This window comes from Schistocerca americana, chromosome X, assembly GCF_021461395.2.
Source record: "Schistocerca americana isolate TAMUIC-IGC-003095 chromosome X, iqSchAmer2.1, whole genome shotgun sequence".
Classification (NCBI taxonomy): Eukaryota; Metazoa; Arthropoda; class Insecta; order Orthoptera; family Acrididae; genus Schistocerca; species Schistocerca americana.
In genome coordinates this window covers 886,958,356-886,973,057 of record NC_060130.1, presented here as the reverse complement: position 1 = coordinate 886,973,057, position 14,702 = coordinate 886,958,356, and the positions used below count along the sequence as shown (strand labels likewise).

The following is a 14,702-nucleotide window of genomic DNA, read 5'->3' as shown; positions in this document are numbered from 1 at the left end:
CTCCCCCTGCCCTCCCCTTCTCTCCCTCCATCCCCTCTCCCCCTGCCCTCCCCTTCTCTCCCTCCGTCCCCTCTCCCCCTGCCCTCCCCTTCTCTCCCTCCGTCCCCTCTCCCCCTGCCCTCCCCTTCTCTCCCTCCGTCCCCTCCCCCCCTGCCCTCCCCCTCTCTCCCTTTGTCCCCTCTCCCCCTGCCCTCCCCCTCTCTCCCTTTGTCCCCTCTCCCCCTGCCCTCCCCCTCTCTCCCTTCGTCCCCTCTCCCCCTGCCTTCCCCCTCTCTCCCTTCGACCCCTCTCCCCCTCCCCTCTCCCCCTCCGTCCCCTCTCCCCCTCCCCCTCCCCTCTCCCCCTCCGTCCCCTCTCCCCCTCCCCCTCCCCTCTCCCCCTCCGTCCCCTCTCCCCCTCCCCCTCCCCTCTCCCCCTCCCCTCTCTCCCTTTGTCCCTCTCCCCCTCCCCTCTCTCCCTTCGTCCCCTCTCCCCCTCCCCTCTCTCCCTTTGTCCCTCTCCCCCTCCCCTCTCTCCCTTCGTCCCCTCTCCCCCTCCCCTCTCCCCCTCCCCTCTCCCCCTCCCCTCTCCCCCTCCCCTCTCCCCCTCCCCTCTCTCCCTTCGTCCCCTCTCCCCCTCCCCTCTCTCCCTTCGTCCCCTCTCCCCCTCCACTCTCTCCCTTCGTCCCCTCTCCCCCTCCACTCTCTCCCTTCGTCCCCTCTCCCCCTCCCCTCTCTCCCTCCGTCGCCTCTCCCCCTCCCCTCTCTCCCTCCGTCCCCTCTCCCCCTCCCCTCTCTCCCTCCGTCCCCTCTCCCCATCCCCTCTCTCCCTTCGTCCCCTCTCCCCTCCCCTCTCTCCCTTCGTCCCCTCTCCCCCTCCCCTCTCTCCCTTCGTCCCCTCTCCCCCCCTCTCTCCCTTCGTCCCCTCTCCCCCTCCCCTCTCCCCCTCCCCTCTCTCTCTTCGTCCCCTCTCCCCCTCCCCTCTCCCCCTCCCCTCTCTCTCTTCGTCCCCTCTCCCCCTCCCCTCTCCCCCTCCCCTCTCTCTCTTCGTCCCCTCTCCCCCTCTCCCCCTCCCCTCTCTCCCTTCGTCCCCCATCCCCCTCCCCTCTCTCCCTTCGTCCCCTCTCCCCCTCCCCTCTCTCCCTTCGTCCCCTCTCCCCCTCCCCTCTCTCCCTTCGTCCCCTCTCCCCCTCCCCTCTCTCCCTTCGTCCCCTCTCCCCCTCCCCTCTCTCCCTTCGTCCCCTCTCCCCCTCCCCTCTCTCCCTTCGTCCCCTCTCCCCCTCCCCTCTCTCCCTTCGTCCCCTCTCCCCCTCCCCTCTCTCCCTTCGTCCCCTCTCCCCCTCCCCTCTCTCCCTTCGTCCCCTCTCCCCCTCCCCTCTCTCCCTTCGTCCCCTCTCCCCCTCCCCTCTCTCCTTTCGTCCCCTCTCCCCATCCCCTCTCTCCCTTCGTCCCCTCTCCCCATCCCCTCTCCCCCTTCCCCCTCTCCCCCTCCCCTCTCTCCCCCTTCCCCCTCTCCCCCTCCCCTCTCTCCCCCTTCCCCCTCTCCCCCTCCCCTCTCTCCCCCTTCCCCCTCTCCCCCTCCCCTCTCTCCCCCTTCCCCCTCTCCCCCTCCCCTCTCTCCCCCTTCCCCCTTCCCCCTCCCCTCTCTCCCCCTTCCCCCTCTCCCCCTCCCCTCTCTCCCCCTTCCCCCTCTCCCCCTCCCCTCTCTCCCCCTTCCCCCTCTCCCCCTTCCCCCTCTCCCCCTCCCCTCTCTCCCCCTTCCCCCTCTCCCCCTCCCCTCTCTCCCCCTTCCCCCTCTCCCTTTTCTCCTCTGTCCCCCTCCCCTCTCTCCCTGTTCTCCTCTGTCCCCCTCCCCTCTCCCCCTTTTGTCCTTTCTCCCATGCCCTCTCTCCCTTCTCTCTCTCCCTCCCCTCCCCTCCCTCCCCTCCCCTCCTCTCCCCTCCTCTCCATCCCCTCCTCTCCCTCCCCTCCTCTCCCTCCCCTCCACTCCCTCTCCCTCCCCTCCACTCTCTCTCCCTCCCCTCCACTCTCTCCCTCTCCCTTCCACTCTCTCCCTTCCCCCCTTCCCTCCCCCCTCCCTGACGTCTCTTCTCCCCATCCCCTCTATCCCACCTCCCTGCCCTTTCTTCCCCCTATCCCCTCTATCCCCCTCCCCTCTATCCCCCCTCCCCTCTATCCCTCCCTTTTCCATCCACTCTCCCCCATCTTCCTGTCTCCCCCTCCCCCTCCCCCTCCCTCTCCCTCTGCCTCAGGACAGAGGGAAGAGAAGAAAAACTAATGAGAGAAGGGTGAGTCAAGACTGTGGTTGTTACTTGTCTTTTTGCAATGGAATGCAGTTCAAAACTGTCAAGTTTCAAAGTATCTTGTCTTCATTTTTAATATGTTCTCTTATGAACGTTTGTACGTAAATTCCAGCAACATGCATCTATTTTCATTTTCAGCAAGGACCTGAAAATTATACTTTCAGTCTTAGACTTCAAGCAACATTAAAACATATAGAAGGAAGCCTCATTCTCCTTGATAGATCAGATAGCGAAATTCAGTCACAGAAGAATAAGGTAATATTAAATGTTTGATTATTAAAATTTGATGTTAAAGTTTGTTCTATGTTCTGACAATTTTTAGTTAGCTGCTGTAGATCAATACTTGTTAATAGAACAGCATGTCTTATGAACTAAAGTAAGTATGTACAAAGGACAGATTTAATACTATTGGCTGTGAATATATTTATATGTGTTTGGTGCTGTACTGTATAGTTATCCATCTTCTGTTTGCATTGAATACCTTGGATATTGATTATTGATGTTAAACTGGATGAAATGTGACAGCAACACATATAGACAGTCAGAAAACCTCAGTCATTCTGCATTTTGAGCTAGTAGTCCTTAGGCAAATGGGAGAGTTGGGGAGTGGGGGGGATGTATGGGAGGAAAGAGGGTTGGAAATAGGTGGTTGGCTGTCATCAGTTGTGAACACCATGAAAAAGTTGCTCACGCACCATCAAAGGACGCCATCGCTATTTATCTCAACAATCAGAGTACCTTTAATTCTTCAGTTTCTCCTGTATTTGTTGATCAAACTGCCCATGGCTGTACTGATGGTCCATAGTGTCCAGTGGGCACAATATTTCGGCATTCTGTGGTAGCGTGGATATAGTTGCTCTCTCCTGCCTGGTTGCCAGAACGTCCCAAGGTGGGAATTTCGATGGCTTCTCTAATGACACTGTCCCAGTATTTGGATGTCTGTGCTAAAATCCTGGTATATTCCTGTTCAGTTGCATGGTTCTCTGACAAACAAGGCTATGTGGGCACTGACTTGTTGGGGTACTTTAGTGCAGTGCCACTGGTGTTCTTGGCGTCGATCTTTGGTTATGTGCACTATTTGTCCACACCCATGGACTTTCTGAACAACAAATATGCCAGGAATAACTGAAGAATCGCATCACAAACCTTTTTGGAAAAGAGATGTACCGCAGCATGAAGAAATTTGACAAGCTGCACCACTGAAGATGCCGTTTGCTGAGTCCTCTTGCATTTCTGAGGAGATGTTGTGCTGAACTTTGCTAATGTCGTAGATCACATTGATTTTGTGGCAGCCAGGAGAATTAAGAAGTGAGCCAGCCTTGCATTGGTACATGAGAAGGTGCACTTTACCCACCGGAGTCTTGAATACAACTCCAAGGAACTTTTTAAATTACATTTACAACTGGCCAATCATTTTTACTCTTGAACATGGTACTGGATTGATAGTTTTACCTGGATGGCAGCCAATTCCACCCATAGGAAGGCTGCAGGACATCAAACATGAAAATTTTCATGTCTCATTGACAAACCATCACTGGAGGCCCCATGCAAGGCTGTCATCAATCTGACTAACATGCAGCTGAGTAGTAATGCCATTTTGGCTCTGGAGAGAGGGCGACCATTCAGAACCTGAGAGTGTGCCCTGAAATTATCTTATGCTAACAAAGGCAATACTCATGTTGATCTCTCCCACAAGGACTACACTGAGAAGATTCAGAGCATGCTAAATGATGACTCCTATAGGTAGATCAATGCTGACCTCACCATGTAGGTGGAGAACAAGACCAGGGCGCTTATCAAGGAATCAGTTACCAGAGGGGGTCGTGAAGAATTTGTCACCACAATGGCCAGTACTGCCAAGACTTAATGAACTCCCCAAGGCCCACGTTGATGAAGTGCCGTTATTTCTCATTGTCAGCAACATCAGAGCTCCAACATATTCACTGGCAAAATATCTGATTGACGTATGTAACGGGACATCCTCCTCTAACATTAACTTTCGTCAGCAGTAGTTGTTGATACCAGTATTATTTCTTGAATTTTGGACAGGTCAGTATTATCTCAGCAGCTTTTTTGAAAACTGCCATATAATTTTATACGCAGTGTGTTATATTTCAAGCATAAAATTTATGAAAACATTGTAAACCCTTTGGAATATTGTTATTTCCACTGAGTGAGACAATAGTAAGCATGCCACTGATGTGATCAGAGATATTTTTGTATTTTGTGTGAACAATGTAATTTTGGCTTCGTTAATGTGAAAAATCAAAACACTGTGTGATATACTAAAACGTGAGAAAATATATTAACATAACAACAAAAATTCTGCAACAACAATCTCCAAATTTATTTAGATCAATTCAACTGTGAGGACCTAAAATGTGAGAATTTCAGCTTCAAGAATCAGACCCCCGGACAAGAAGAACTGGAGCCAACTCTATGCGAAAATATAAGTAAACTAGAAAGTTTATTGTAATCTTTGCTCCTCTCAAATCTTCACAAAATACTAATGTGGACAATAGCTGCAAGTAGAGAGGAGGAGATAGATACATGTACCAAGTCCTTATGTGGGTAAATCTCGACATCACATCTGCAGTTCTGTGGATTTTGTGAAACGTAAGTGTGCTCATCACCCTATCACTACAGTACAACCTGTGGATGTGGAAGAAATCAGGGGGGGAAGAGGTATCCACGGCCTTTATACTGTACACTGATGCACTATGGGGAAAAGTCGGGTGTGTACTGAACAAGCACCACATTAGAACTGTCTTTAGCACACCCAATAAGACACGGGCATTATTAGGGAGGCTGGGATGTATCAGATTCCGTGCCTGTGTGGCAAGACATATATTGGACAAACAGTGTGCACCATTGAAAATCTATGTCAAGAATACCAGCGGCACACTTGGCTAACAAGTCGGTGGTCATAGGGGACTGTTTGTTAGTGAATCATGCTATGGAGTACGAGTGTATCAGGATTTTAATGCAGACTTCCAAATACTGGGAGAGTCTCATTAGAGAAGCCATCAAAATATGCACCCAGGATAACGTTATCAATTGGGACTATGTCTATAATCACAGCAAGACTTGGGAACCAGCACTGGGTCTAATTAAGATGAGGCAGAGCAAACATAACAATCTGGCGACCAGTGAGCAAAGAGCAACTACATCAGTGCTGCCACACATGCCGAGGCAAGTGCCTCCACAAGTGCCAATGTGCAGCCTTGGATGTGGACCGTGGAGAAAACGGCTTGCATTGGGAGGGCATATAATTCAGTCATGTGCTGTCAGGAGTTCTGTTCATTAACACACCTGACAATGGCACCATGTCTGATCGCTGAAATATTGTGCCCATTGGGTACTATTGACCGGCAGTACACCTGTGGACTGTTTGATCTATGCACTCTTAGAAAATTCAGTATAGAATTTCCCTTGGGCATCCAAGAGGAACAAATGGTGGGGATCACACTCTAGATTAAACTGTTCCTAATCCATGAATGAAATACTATCTCAGTCTTCCTGACTGCTAGATTTTCTCATTCATGGTGGACAAAACGTCACATGCAAAGAGGCATACAGTGCTTTTGTATGAGGTGAATTCATCTTGTGTGTCACCAAACACATGGAATAACCTGTTGAATTCAATGTAATATGACCTGAAGGGAGAAAGGAACTGTCTGATATGTAGGCTGTTGTGAAGTCTGTAACAAGGGCCAAATATGTTGCCTCACGTTAATGACCCTGATGCTGGGTTGTAGTATATGCGCTATTTTCCTTGTACTGTCATAGAATATGTCCGCCTTCCTAAAATCTTCTGTACAGTTGATTCAACCCCTGGCCCATCTTTTTTTTTCTATGGATAAATTTCATCTTCCAGTGACAGTGTAATGCCATACAAACATTTTCACCTTGCTTTCCTGACGTGTATGCCAAATGCACACAACATGCAATCAGAACCAATCTATTCATTACCTCAATCCACACAAACTATTGTAGGAACACTTCTGAGACTCGTGCTGGAATGCTGTGTGTTTTATTTTCTGTGTTAATTTTATACATGTTAATTGCATCCTGCTGTTTGTTTCATCTTTATATGGTGTAGGTAATACATTAAACTATTTTTGTACTTCAGTTTACATGAATTAAATGAGACTAAACTTCTGCTCTCCAACCTTTCATTTTTATCATTATGAAGAGCATACCCAGTGTCTCAGAGTACAGCATAGCATTGTCAGATGGATGGAGCAGTTGGGAAGTAACAGTTGTTAAGAAGGTGAAAATGCAGTGCAGAGAAGTGCAAGATATTAGACAAAGCCCAAAGGAAGTGAAAAAAAAGTAGGCAAAAATTGAAATAGGAAAAAGCTGTTTGAGAAAGGGATGATGAAATGAAGAAATAAAAATGTACAATTTCAAAGCACTAAAAGGACAAAAGGGGGCTTTTCTGTTGTTGCTTACATTTGATGTTGATACCTGCTTTCTTAAAAACTAGTCAGCATCAGACAATTTACAGTTACAGCCTCATATCCAGACAAATTAAAAAGTTACTGTGAGATACAATTTAAGAATTAAAAAAACCATTTTCAATGCTGTTGGCTATTGCTGTTAATAGGGCAAATTTTATATGTGCATTACATGAAAAAATACTGAGACTAAGATCTTATTTTTCACTCTTTCAGATAGCACGTCCATATATGTCTCCAGATATTGACTTGAGTCAGTCTCAGAGACTCTATGGTTTGCCAAAAAGAATTATTGCTGTTGAGTCACTAGTTCATTTAGCAAAGCAGCTGGAGTCATTAAAACCATATGTAGAACAGCTGCTAGAACAAACATGCAAGACTGAGCCATATTTTCAGCAATTCTATACGCAAGTAAGACTAATTTTCTACCTGATCTGTCTGCTTCATGTTTATATCATTGTAATCTTCTAATAGATCTTTCCTCCTAACAGACAATAAGTGCAGCAGTTGACCTTCGAAGGCCAGTGTATATGTGTGTCTCGCAGCGCATAGTTGATTTTGGTAGAATGTTGCACCTAATGAGCAAAGTTAATTGGGAAGTGAAGGATGTTATGAGCCAGCACAGTGACTATGTTGATGCCTTAATGATGGTATGTATGGTTTAGTACTATTTGAATCGAAAATTTGTGGCTTTATTTCACCTAAGTTGCATATTTATGAGGACATGCTGAAAAGTAATGTTTCTGAGTTTTGTATGTAAACTTCCTAAAGCTTTTTAAAGAAAACAAACTTTATTAACATTATAAATCTTTATTCTCCATGTCTATGTATTTATTTCTCAACATAGTCAGCCTGGTGATGAACACATCACTAATGAGAGACCAGTTTGTTGATATCGTCACTATACAATGTTTCACTTTGGTTATGGAACCACAGCCTCACCTCTGTTTGCACTGCTTCATCACTATCAAAATTAATTTTTCAAATGTGCTCTTTAAGTTTTAGAAACAGATGAAAATTGAATGGGACCAAGTTGGGGACTGTACAGAGGCTGACTGATGACAGTGAACACAAGGCATTGGGTGGTTGTAGATGTCGCAGCATTCGTGTGTGTGGTCCAGCATTGCATGCCGAAGGAGAGGGTGCTCCATGTGTGGATGAACTCATCCGACATGTTGATCACCTATAATTTTTTTAGAACACTGTTGGAGAAAATAATTCCTACCCATCACGTTTTACACATTAATAAAATTAGAAACTTTTCTATGGAATAGGAGTTGCCAAGGTGAATCTTTTTCACTTTGTTTTCAAATTTAATTTTGCTGTCTGTCACACATTTTGTATCATTGGGTAAGTGACCAAAAATTTTGGTTACACCATTATTGTTCCTTTTGATCTACAGTTGATCAATTACAACAAACTTAATGAAGGAATAAGTATCTTGGGAGGCAGTAGACAGAATGTCCAAGTCCTTAAACAGATGTCTACAAGATGATGATGGGAGAGCACCACATATTAGCCATAAATTACATTTCTGAACAATGAACGTGTTCTTTCTTAAAATTGAGTTGTACCAGAACATGATTCCATATGACATTATTGAATGAAAATATGCCAACATACTGATTTCTCTCTCCCCAAGATTTACAGTGATTGAAGTGCAAATGTGTCTGAACTAAGTAGTCTTAGGAGTTCAGTTTTTTAATTTTTTTTTTTTTTTTCAGTTGAAATTCTCAGCAATATGGACACCTAAAATTTTGATGTTTCCACCCTAGTTAATATTTCCTCACCAGGCGTCACACTTATCATTGGTGTAGTCCCCTAGATGTGCAGAACTGAGTATGTTGTGGCTTACTGAAATTGGAAATGAGACCATTCACAGAAAACCACTCATTAATACTTTCAAGAACATCATTTACCATTTCTTCTCTTGCTCTGTGTAATTTGGATTGATTATGATACTAGTGTCAGGTGCAAAAGAAATAATTCTGCTTGTTGTGTGTTAGGCAGAAGGTTGTTTACATATAAGAGAAACCATAATGGACCTAAAATTGAGCCTTACGGAAACCAATAAGTGATTTCTCCCCAGTCATAAGAATATCCCCTATTTACGTTGACTGAATTATGAAGTATAACTTTCTTCATTGTTTGAGTTAGGTATAACATTACTATTCCATCAGTTCTACAAAACCTCAGTTTATTCAGAAGAATATTGTGGTTCGCGCAGTCAAATGCCTTAGATAGATCATAGAGAATACAAGCTTGTGATATTTTGGTATTTAGTGCTTTTAAAATCCGATGATGAGTGAGTGTGTAAATATCATTCTCAGCTGATCAAGTCTTCTGAAATCCAAACCGTGATTTACTAAGGTCATTGTTGGTCAGGTGGGGTACTATTTTAGAATACATGATCTTCCGAAAAATTTTAGAAAAATTAGTTAATTGGGTTGATAGTTGTTGACATCTTTCCTATCACCTTTCATGTAGAGGAATATAACAATGGCATAATCAATCTCTTTGGAAACATTCTCTGAGTTGGTGATGCATTACATATTTCAGAAGATTCAGTGATTATTATATGGGAACAGGTCTGTAGTACTCTGTTGGAAACCCCATCAAATCCAGATGAGCTTTTATTTTTGAGAGATTATAGAATTTTATTAATTTCAGAGGGAGAAGTGAGTGAGACATCCAACATACTTTTTTTATTTTTCTCTTGAACTGTTTGCCCTATATTTTCTACTGCATTTGAAAAATGATTATTAAACATATCTGCTACGTGGGAGTTGTCATTTAAATTAATAGTAATTTTATCTTATTCTGTGGCTTGTCCTATCGTTTTATTACATTCCATATAGCCTAAAGCCTGTGTGCATTTTCTTTGGTTTTTAAATAACTTTTCATAGTAATTTTGAGTAAGTCTTGTAGTGGGCAGCAGCTACAGGATCTTTCACAAGATACTTCAATACCTCTAGTGATCCATGGTTTCCTACATGGTTCTTTAATGTCCTTTCTGATTAACTTATGTGGATAGCTGTTTACAAATAATGACATGAATTTATCGTAGCATAGATTAAACTTTGTTAACATTTGATTCATTATAAATTTCATCCTAGTAACCTCTTTCAAACTATTAATAATATTTTTCTTGGAATCATTAATTATTCTAATTGATTTCTGCTGAGGAGTGTGTATACTGTTAAGACACTATCTCATTTATCCTAACTGTGCATCATGATCAGCAAGAGCATTTTTTTATTGGGATGCAGTCTTTTCTTGTTTTGAGCTGCATCAAAGAAAACATTATCAATTAGGTTCCTGCTGTCTTTATCCTTCTATGATGGTAAGTTAATTCTCCTAGTGATCCCAGAAAATGCATTACATGACCTAAGTATATCAAGGTATTTTCTTTGGGTGTTTCCTCACATCAGTCTCTTCACACAGTTGTGTTACAACCATAATATTGTACATTTACTAGTAATAGAAAACCACTTAATGATTCCTCAACATTCATCCATTTCTCCACTTTCCTACACCTATTCCCCAGTATCAGCTTCTCTCTCCCTCTCCCTCTTTCTCCCTCTCCCTCTCCTCCCCCCGGCCCACACATACATACACCTTTGGCTCTCCTCTCTCATCTGCATTCTCACCCATCACATTTTATACACAAGAATTCATTTATGCAGACTAGTTGAGACTGCTTGTAATCCAGATTACTGAAAATCGGGATGATCCGGAAATATACAAAGCTTTTATTTTGTCACTAACAAGAAACTTTTTTGGCACTGAAATATAGATTTTACTGTAAGCTTCGATTCTTTTTCCATTGTGACACAGTTGATGTCCCTTCACCATATCCTGCAGCTTTATTTTTCAGCAGTTCTCCTTTGTCTATTCTGTTCAGTGCTTGCAACGTTTTGCCCATTGATATGACAATTTTCTTCACCTTCAAAGCCATTTCACTCTCGACACTCAAAACATGGGAACAAAAGAACAATCCTGGTACACCTTCTGAACTCCACAAGGAACAGATCCACACTGACCATAGCTGAAAGAAGAATGGGACCAATGGTCTCTATGCTACATGCTGTGCCAACATATAACAACTGTACATATACCGTACCAATGTGTGGTGCCCATTTTTGTCTTAAACAAAAAAGGAAAAGGAAGTAAAAATGAATACAGGTAAACTGGAAACTTGGATTCATGAGGGCTGGATAAATAAGTTTATTGTGCAGTAGCTTTCACATAAAATTAACCTGTGTAGAGAGTAAAACACACATGAAATAACTTGTTGATAACTGATGTCTCAATAGCTTCCATAATGAATATGTTAGCTTGCAGCTGGAATGTGTATTATAAAATTTTTCATAACACCAGATTTTCTGTTTTTATTTAATTGCAGTGCTTTTTTAGACATTAGACAGTAAGAGAGTTGCTCATAAAAGCACAATCCACGATTGAGGCCAGGACAATTCTTGATTTCTTATCTGCTAATCAGCTATTTTTAACATCTATGAAATTATATGGTAAAGAGTATCAAAAATTAGAATTCAGCATTATCATTTGAAGTTGATTGTTACTAAGATTTTAAATTTGTTTTACATTGTTTGTGATTCATTCCATTCATGTTAGATTCCAAAACATGACACTGTGAAATATAGGTTTGTGAATTGTCCAACAGAAATATTTGTTTCCAACATAATTTAAGATTTAAAGGAACCGTGAAGTTCCTGTTTTAATTGCAGATTCCGTGGCATGAAATAGTTGGTCTCATTTTTAAAATGCTTTTTTTTATATGTCACAGTTCATGTACTGGCTGTGAACTTATTTGTATACTGTATGTTATTGTCACTTAACAAACACATTTCTCATTGAGAAGTATTCAGTTAGTATTGTTTTATACTTTTTCAGGAGTTAAAAACATTTTTCTCCCAGCTGGAGAGTGTTGCTGCAATAGTGCCGTTGTCTCCAGAAGTGAACAAAGTGCTTTGGAGTAACCTCATAGAACTGATATGCAACACCTTTGTTGAAGGGTTTGTACAACACCATTATAAACATAATTGCATTAGTAACAGTTATTTAGTGTGGTACATTCATTGCTGGAACTGAAAGCAGTTAGTTTCTGAGGGGCTTTGCTTGTTTACTGCAGCTAGGTGTATAGAGCTGATAGCAGTCTGAATGAAACACTGCTGTTGCTTTAAATGTAGTGAAATGGTCGTACATAACACTCAGTAAGTCAAGGAAGGGAGGTGTATCATAAGTCTTAAAAATGAGAGATAGCAATGTGTTGAAATATGTATTTTGGTTTTAACCTGTTTTACACACTTGCTATGTAAATGCATGTAAGGTTATGTCATATTATTCTCGGAAGCATCCAGGCAGCTACTTTCCATAAAGTACTTGTTATAAATGTGGAATTATTAAAATTCTCTCCTTTTTGTGTTTTGGTTTCAATTTTTGTATGTGCTATGGAACGTAAAATCTACTTAAAATCTACCATAAACTGAATAGTTGCTCATGGCTAAATTTGTCACCAAAAGTGAGTGAGTGAGTGTGTGTGTGTGTGTGTGTGTGTGTGTGTGTGTGTGTGTGTGTGTGTGTTTGTTGTTGTTGTTGTTGGAAACCGGCTAGTTGGTAAATATTCTCGTTCACCCCATACACTTACTATAAAAGCAAATAAATTGCCATTTGAGGATGACTGTTCTGTGTTGGGAGATCTGGATGTTATATGAGGTGGAAATTTTGGAGGAGGAGGTGATGGAAAAATTATTACCAGAATTAAAATTTCACCTTTCAGTGGAGTTTTGCTGTATTGAATCTTCCTGAGAGATTAAGGCCATGTGCCCTACTGGGACCCTAACAACAATCTTTGTTTTTTGCATGCAACATTCTTCTGATAAGTTTATCTGAACAAATTTCATGGCCTGAATCAAAGTTGGAAGTACCCCTCTCCTACCCTCCACACCATTTGCAGAAGCTATGCTGTGTTGTACTGGCCATTCACTTGTTATGTAACACCTTGAACGTCTTTAACTCTTTATCAGTCAGTTATTTGTTCTATGTTCTCATTCATATTATCTGGAATGCCAGTCAACACATCTTTAATTTGGTATTACATCATGAAGAGACTCTTTCAGAGCTTGTTACCATTTAGTAATGTTGCCCACTTGATTACCTTGTTTGAAGTCCTCTTCTGCCTTGATTGAGGATAAAATATACTGAAGAGCCAAGAAAACTGGCACACCTGCCTAATATCGTGTAGGGCCCCCATGAGCATGTAGAAGTGCCACAACACTACGTGGCATGGACTAGACTAATGTCTGAAGTAGTGCTGGAGGGAACTGACACCATGAATCCTGCAGGGCTGTCTATAAATTGGTAAGATTACGAGTGGGTGGAGATCTCATCTGAACAGCATGTTGCAAGGCATTCCAGATATGCTCAATAATGTTCATGTTTGGGGAGTTTGGTAGCCAGTGGAAGTGTTTGAACTCAGAAGTGTGTTCCTGGAGCTACTCTGTAGCAATTCTGGGTGTGTGGGGTGTTGCATTGTCCTGTTGGAATTGCCCAGGTGCGTTGTAATGCACAATGGACATGAATTGATGCAGGTGATCAGACAGGGGGCTTATGTACATGTCACCTGTCAGATGTATCAGGGGTCCCATATCACTCCAACTGCACACACCCCGCACCATTACAGAGTCTCCACTAGTTTGAACAGTCCCCTGCTGGCATTCTGGGTCCAGGGATTCATGAGGTTGTCTTCATACCTGTACACGTCCATCCACTCAATACAATTTGAAATGAGACTCATCTGACCAAGCAACAGGTTTCCAGTCATCAACAGTCCAATGTTGGTCTTGACGGGCCCAGGCAAGGCGTAAAGCTTCGTGTTGTGCAGTCATCAAGGGTACACAAGTGGGCCTTCGCCTCCAAAAGCCCATATCAATGATGTTTGATTCAGTGGTTCACACATTGACACTTGCTGATGGCCCAGCATTCAAATCTGCAGCAATTTGCAGAAGGGTTGCATTTCTGTCTTGAACAGTTATCTTCGGTCATCGTTGGTCCCATTCTTGCAGGATCTTTTTCCGGCTGCAGTGATGTTGGAGATTTGATATTTTACCAGATTCCTTATATTCACAGTACACTCATGAAATGGTCATATGGGAAAATCCCCACTTCATCGCTACCTCGGAGATGCTGTGTCCCATCGCTCATGTGCTCACTGTAACACCACATTCAAATTCACTCAAATCTTGATAACCTGCCATTGTAGCAGCAGTAACTGAACTAACAACTGCGCGAGACACTTGTTGTCTTATATAGGTGTTGCTGACTGCAGCGCTGTATTCTGCCTGTTTACATATCTCAGTATTTGAATACACATGCCTATACTAGTTTCTTTGGCCCTTCACTATAAATGGTGGTAGGAAGTTTTTAATGTGTATTTGCTTTCACAATCCTCTCTGACATAAGGATCAGTTTCTAGTTGAGATGTTCATGACATGTCACAAAGTAGGTCAATAACTTACATACAATCACATGAGTCTAGCTTATTTATATTAGTATCAACTAACATTGAATGTTCTGATTACAGATACTTTACTAATGCTAACATGGCGATGACTGACTTACTGAACTCAACTGTTGATCATCTGTGATTGACTTTTGCAGTACTTAATACTTATTTCAATATTCGTATATGAAATGTTCTACAAATTCTTTACAAAATGTTTGTGGATTAATTACATTTTAGTAATGACATGAGACAGGAATGATATGCAGTACTTTTACACATTTACCACTGAAGTTATTTTGTTTGCTGTTAATTATGTATTTTTAAAATGACTAAAAGTGGGTTTTATTTTTATGCAAGGAATTTTAGACACAAAATTCATCCTATATTTACTAATAGAGCCTCCCAAGGTTATTCTGGAAACTAGGACGTGTACTTG

General features: G+C 42.7%; 1 protein-coding gene across 7 annotated transcripts in view; it reads left to right on the top strand.

Moving 5' to 3' along the window:
* The window catches only part of LOC124555258 (syndetin), a 145,461-nt gene that overhangs the window by 92,963 nt on the left and 37,796 nt on the right, over positions 1-14,702 (top strand). For all 7 annotated transcript variants that reach the window (XM_047129122.1, XM_047129125.1, XM_047129124.1 and 4 more), the window contains 4 exons: positions 2,420-2,536; positions 6,958-7,152; positions 7,233-7,391; positions 11,656-11,777. In XM_047129122.1, coding sequence (XP_046985078.1) covers positions 2,420-2,536; positions 6,958-7,152; positions 7,233-7,391; positions 11,656-11,777 — 593 coding nt within the window. The remainder of the gene's footprint in view (positions 1-2,419; positions 2,537-6,957; positions 7,153-7,232; positions 7,392-11,655; positions 11,778-14,702) is intronic.